This window comes from Schistocerca piceifrons, chromosome 2 (genome assembly GCF_021461385.2).
Source record: "Schistocerca piceifrons isolate TAMUIC-IGC-003096 chromosome 2, iqSchPice1.1, whole genome shotgun sequence".
NCBI lineage: Eukaryota > Metazoa > Arthropoda > Insecta > Orthoptera > Acrididae > Schistocerca > Schistocerca piceifrons.
Genome location: NC_060139.1, coordinates 989,278,069 through 989,284,488, shown reverse-complemented (window position 1 = coordinate 989,284,488; position 6,420 = coordinate 989,278,069). Strand labels below are relative to the sequence as shown.

The following is a 6,420-nucleotide window of genomic DNA, read 5'->3' as shown; positions in this document are numbered from 1 at the left end:
CCACCCAAACAGAATTTCAGTTGTCCGTGCTGGTGAGCTTTAAACTTGAGCTACGTAAAACTCGGTACCCGCACATTGAAAAACTTCATTCAGAATGTTATGTACCTGTTCTTATCCGTCACCTTCTACCTCTACAGTCTCATGGACGTTAATGCAAGGATCCATCTTGACGGAAGGACTTTTATCATCTCATTCTTCACAGTAAAACCCAATAGGGAATCGGGTACAAGATAAAATCCACAATATTCATAAATAGTAGTATTCAAATTCATGTCCTCACTGCTGGTGTGCAGTCATAATGAGCTTCCCTGAAGTAAATTGACGTGAGAGTAATTGACTATTTTTTAAAAAAAGTGGTTTATCATTGTTCATGTCGTTACTGTAATTGAATTCCATCATGTGGGAAGATACGGCAACACTAATGCGTCTGATCTTAACAATAAACATACATTTAAAATAAAATAGTTGGAAACACATCAAAAGATGAAGAAATGTATGTGATACTCAGATGACGGTGTTCATTTGATTGTAGCTTGATTGTGTTTCTCTGCAGATGGTCAAACATAGACGATCTTGAGGGACATATTGAAAAACTAGAAATCCAGGGCGGTTTTATACAGTGACACACGATACGACAGTGATATTTGCATATAGAATCATGACATTATGGGCGCGAACTGGATAAGACAGCTGGTTGAGGAAGCATTTTGAGGCTCGGTATAAAGGGGAACAATCTTGCCGCTCTTGTGAGATGGCTGGGGGCATATGGATGGGGTCTGCTGAAGAGGTTTAGAATGAAGTTAGGCTATACAAAGCAACTTACACGGAAAAAAAATTAGTGAATCTTGCAGTAGACTACAGTAACATTTACTCGGAACAGGTGGCCAACGTATTTTTTTGGAGATTATGGAGGCGTACAAATAGGTTTATGCTCTGTGAGAGGGTAGTAATGTAATGTGCACAACATTCAGCAGTGAGTGTGGTACGTAGTTGGCTGCCAGGATGGAGTGCTGTATCGTTGGGGCAAATGGAGACAATTGAAGGTCGCTAGAGTAGCGGCTTTGCTGTATATTGGAAGTAGCCGGTGTGCGGTGGGCACAGCTACTATAATCGTTGGTGCTAGGTTTGAACTTAGTATTAAAATCAATAAGATTAACTTTCGAAAGCGGAGAAATAGGAAGATTTTGAAAACTACTAATGAAATTGTTGTGTACAAGCGAGACAGCTGAGGCAGGGCACCCTAGATATATGACGAACTACTAAATATATCGAGTTGCGGTTTTCGCTAAGGTGTAGCGGACAGTGTCACAAATTTTCTTATGTAGAGACGCAATTTTTAACGTTTGTGCTACTGGAATATGAGGCCAACCCTTTTTAAGAGAACTACTCATTTCTTCTGTAAGCCTTCGCAGAGGATTTCAGTGACATAACATGTGTGGAACGTCATCAGATCGTAAAAACATAACAGAGATACAAATCTCTGTCCCGCCATCGAAATAATAGATCCTCTAATGTCTGTCCCACCGTGCGAAATCCAAATGGACACGTAACTCAGGTACATGATGAGCACAGCCTGTGGAATGTACACGTCATGCATGGGAAACACAGACCATGACAATTACATGCCATGACTATCACAGGTTATGACTGGCACATGTCATGAATGATCCAAGTCATTACAGACGCAGGCTGTCATGGTGGATGACGGATAGCTGGGAAGTCATGAAGCATTCTGGCTGTCATGGGCACAGACCATAACATATACAACGTTTGCGGGGTACATGACGTGAACTGGTCCTTAGAAGTACAGGCTATGATAATCATGGATCATTTGTAAGTAGTCTGTTTAGATTTTTATGTTGGTAACGTCACGTAGCGCTCTGTATGAAAATCACTGGCTGTGCTGCGTGCAGTCTGTGGTTGGTTGGCATTGTTGGCATATTCGCTATTGTAGTGTTGGGCAGTTGGATGTGAAGACCGCGTAGCGTTGCGCAGTTGGAGGTGAGCCGCCAGCAGTGGTGGATGCGGGGAGAGAGATGGCAGAATTTTGAGAGCGGACGATCTGGACGTGTGTTCACCAGAAAGAGTAAATTTGTAAGATTGGTATCATGAACTGATATATACACACACATATATATATATATATATATATATATATATATATATATATATATATATATATATATATATATATATATATATGATGACTTTTGAATACTATTAAAGTAAATACATTGTTTGTTCTCTATCAAAATCTTTCATTTGCTAACTATGCCTATCAGTAGTTAGTGCCTTCAGTAGTTAGAATCTTTTATTTAGCTGGCAGTATTGGTGCCCGCTGAATTGCAGTAGTTCGAGTAACGAAGATTTTTGTGAGGTAAGTGATTCATGAAAGGTATAGGTTATTCTTAGTCAGGGCCATTCTTTTATAGGGATTATTGAAAGTCAGAATGCGTCGCGCTGAAAATATTGTGTGTCAGTTTAGTGTTGCTGAGAATAAGTAAAGATAGAAACGTCTGAGTGGTTCAGTTCTGCCCAGCTGTTTGAAAAGCAAATAACGTAAGATGTTTATCAGCACAGTAATTCATAAATTTTTCTAAAGGGAGGTTTCACATTTACTAGCACGGGCCACGACAATTACAAGTATTGCATGACAGGCACGGCCATGACAAGTAATGGTGGTGACAAGTGCAGGCCATGACTGGCGCGGACCATAATAACCGCATTTCACGCTTAACAAGCAAATACGGTGCATGACAGCCCGTGACAAGGACAGTTAATGACAAGTGCAGACTATGACAAGCGCAGGACATAGCAAGTGCAGGCTATGCATGAAAGGTACAGGCCATTGTCGGTCCAAGTCATGAAAATCATGATCCATGACTAACACTTCCCACGAGTAGCACAAACCATAAGAAGCACTGGTCATTACTGGCAGAGACCATTACAGATTCAGGTCATGTAGGATGCAGTAGTTATGCATGTTGTGATGGGCACAGAGTACAGTATGCATACGTCATGAAAGATTCAGGCTATGAGAGGCGCAGGCCATCATGGGTACCGGCCATGGAAATCAGAGACCATTCCGAGCACAGGCTATGACAAACACAGGCCATGCGTCACTAGCGTAGGACGCGACAGTCACAGGCCATGACAGACACTGGCATTGAGATGTGGTTTTACTGACGAATGTCGAAAATTAGGTGGATTAATAAAGTAAAGAGCAAGGAGGTTCTCCGGATAATCGGTGAGGAAAGGTATATATGGAAAATACTGACAAGAAGAAGAGGATGGTATGACATCTGTTAAGACATCAGTGAATAACTTTCACAAACTACAGAGAGTTGTAGAGGATAAAAACTGTAGAGGAAGACAGAGATTGGGATACATCCAGCAAATAATTGAGGGCATATGTTGCAAGTGCTACTATGAGATGAAGAGGCTGGCACAGGACAGGAAATCATGGCACACTCCATCAAACCAGTCAGAATAATGATGACTCGAAACAAAGCTATGATTGGAAAAGACCATGAAAAGTACAGGATGTGCATGACAAGAACATGCCATGACAAGCACACGCCATGAGAAGGTTATGCGTGGCAGGCTTAGACCACGATGGGTGCAGGCCATCACGATCTCAGGCCATGGCTAGGCCATACTGGCCAAGACAAGAATTGGCCATGGAGGAGGAGAAGGCCAGTACAGGAGTAGGAGAAATCGGTAATGAGGGTAGAAAGGTTACCTATCTCACGAACTGAATCCCTGGCCGCAGCTTAGGCAAGCTACTGCATGAAGGGGAGTTGTAAATTCTTGGGTCGCTTTTTCATATTACGATGTACGCCTTTACCTAACGAAATACGTAGTTATGAACAAGAGTGCTCACATGATAGGTTGTAGGGGAGGGGCGGCTTGTAAGTATGTTGCAGTTCCGACCCTGTTTACCTGAGAATCAGGTGTGGCCGTAGCTTCCCCTTGCACACTCACACCATACAAGCAAATTTACCACTGCTTAATAGAAATATAGTGCAGTGTGTTAGTTGCCACTTAAAAACGAAGAGATAGCGCCATATGTTTGAAGACAGCTTTTGCCAAGTGTTCGGACTGGTTTCCTATCTGCTTCGTATTGGCTATCTGTACCGAAGGGGGGAGGCAGGAGGGGCAGAGGGGAAGTTAGCAGTATATATAGCACTTTAGCCGCGCTTTCCCAACAGGAGAACTGCAGGATGAAGTGCGTAACAAGTGTAATCGTATTTGCTGTGTTATACTGCGCCTGGTCAGGTATGTAAATACCTATGTCTTTCTTAATGATTCCTGAAAATTTTTACTGTATAGACCGCTACAATTCAACAATAGACTCACTGCCATCCATTCTCGTCAACTCAGTTTCTATTTAGTTTTGTTTGTATTTATAAAGACGTTTATAGTGACAGTAACTATTCACTATCTGTTGGTTCTTTTCGTCAATTTCATTGTAACGTGTTTCGAAGTACGTATAATGCTTGATAACAGCACAGAAATAAAAACAATTAGACTAATTGATGGTGATTAGTTGACAGGCATTACGGCAATTAAAATAGACACTTATTTTCTACTTGTTTCATTAATTATTTATTTAGCCTATTATCTAGCACTGTTACTAACTAATAACCAGGAAACTGTATCGCGAATATAAATAATTAGTGGTAAATAACAATGTTTTTGAGACAATTTTTAGCAAGTGCTCACAGCGAAATCGACAAAGGAAAGTATCATAAAGAAAGTTTAAAACAAGTTAGCTGGGAATTTGATCTCGTATTTCAGTAACATGCGCGTTTACGACAGTAGTTTCTTAAAAATACAACCGACATTTCTGCACATTTATACAGAAATTTCTTTTAATAGCAGTAGAATGACAGACAAGTAAAGACGAAAAAATGTGCAATACTTCATTTATTTACGATAGTAACCCATCTGTAGATTACTCTATCATAAGGTCCTCTCCCACCGGAGTCAGTTCTTATATTTCGTCAATGCAATCACGTACATAATCCAACTTCCTTGAGTCAAATACTAAAAAATTATTGACTGAAACTATAGCTGTGGAAACGCTATGGAAGATGTGCAGTAGTTTCTGTCAGTTTTGCTGTTTTCTTAGCTGTAGGTAAATTAAGGAGTCCAAGAAATGAATCATGGTTGCCATATTTGACTTCAAACACTGCAATTTTTTCTCCTTGTTTAGTATGTTCAAATATGAAAATATGTTAGGTAGTGAATAAAGTGATATCACGGAAATCACCAACAACTTCTATAATAATGTGTATTCGTGGAAATTTTCGGTCAAGGGACCATCTTCAGGCCACGGGTGAATGTAAAATCAGATTGAGAAATGGTTCCTTGTCGTCATAAACATAATTATTGTTGGTAGTCACTTGTAAATGCAGCAGTTATCTTAAACATTTATCCATGAGCCATGTATAAGATGGTGGATTCATGTACAGGTGGAAGATCCTGGAACCGATGTCAAGAAACCTGATGTAATGTTCATCCGTGACTTGACGATGGTCTCTTGAGCGAAACTGTTTGTTCGTGAGTAAATACGCATTACAGTTTGTAGCACAGCTTACAGAAAATAACTGCAAGGGCTGGTAAACATATCACTGGTAGGTTGTAATATAATGCAGCGAAGTAAGACACTGGACTGGTATTCAGAAGGGAAGCGGTTCAAAAACTCGTTGCTCAGGAGTTGAGCTCCGACCATTGTGGACGTCGCAGTAGCGACTGTTTCCAGCAACATCAAACAAAAACCCGGTCGACACAAATTCAATAACAACGGACAGTGTAAACCAAAATTTTAAAAAGTGACAGGTATGGAGTACGCGGTAACATAAATCCTTCGCCAAAAACACGTCTAACAAGCACTTACCTGTGAGCAGAGAGAGAGAGAGAGAGCGTGAGTTGTTTTTCGGACGTGATTTAAGCAAACTAACTGCCGACTCCAGCATCGCAGTGCAGCCAAGAATTCCTAGGAAAATGTAATATCACACGTAGTAGCAAAAGTCGAAGTAGTGTACCGTCGACAACGAGATCATTAGAGACAGGGCACAGGTTCAGATTAGGAATTGATGGGGAAGGAAATCGGCCGTGCCCTTTCAAAGGAACCATCCCGGCGTTCACCTGAGTTCGGGAAACTGCGGAAATCCTAAATCAGGATGGCCGAACGTGGGTTTGAACCGTCGTCCTCCCGAATGCGAGTTCAGCGTACCAACCACTGCGCCACCTCGCTCTATCTGACACGTGTGGATAACGTCCTTGGGATATAGCGGGAATCTTTCTTCCTTCTTTTGCCTTATTATCCGTCCTCAACATGATAAGGTCGTGAAGGAGATAGTAAGCCGTTTTCCTTGTCCCTCCAGTTAATTAGCTACGTCCGTCGATAAGAGG

General features: G+C 41.3%; 1 protein-coding gene across 1 annotated transcript in view; it reads left to right on the top strand.

Moving 5' to 3' along the window:
* The first annotated feature begins 4,208 nt into the window (after window positions 1-4,208).
* The window catches only part of LOC124776337 (carbonic anhydrase 1-like), a 72,009-nt gene continuing 69,797 nt past the window's right edge, over window positions 4,209-6,420 (top strand). The window contains exon 1 of the mRNA XM_047251279.1: window positions 4,209-4,278. Coding sequence (XP_047107235.1) covers window positions 4,224-4,278 — 55 coding nt within the window. The 5' untranslated portion in view covers window positions 4,209-4,223. The remainder of the gene's footprint in view (window positions 4,279-6,420) is intronic.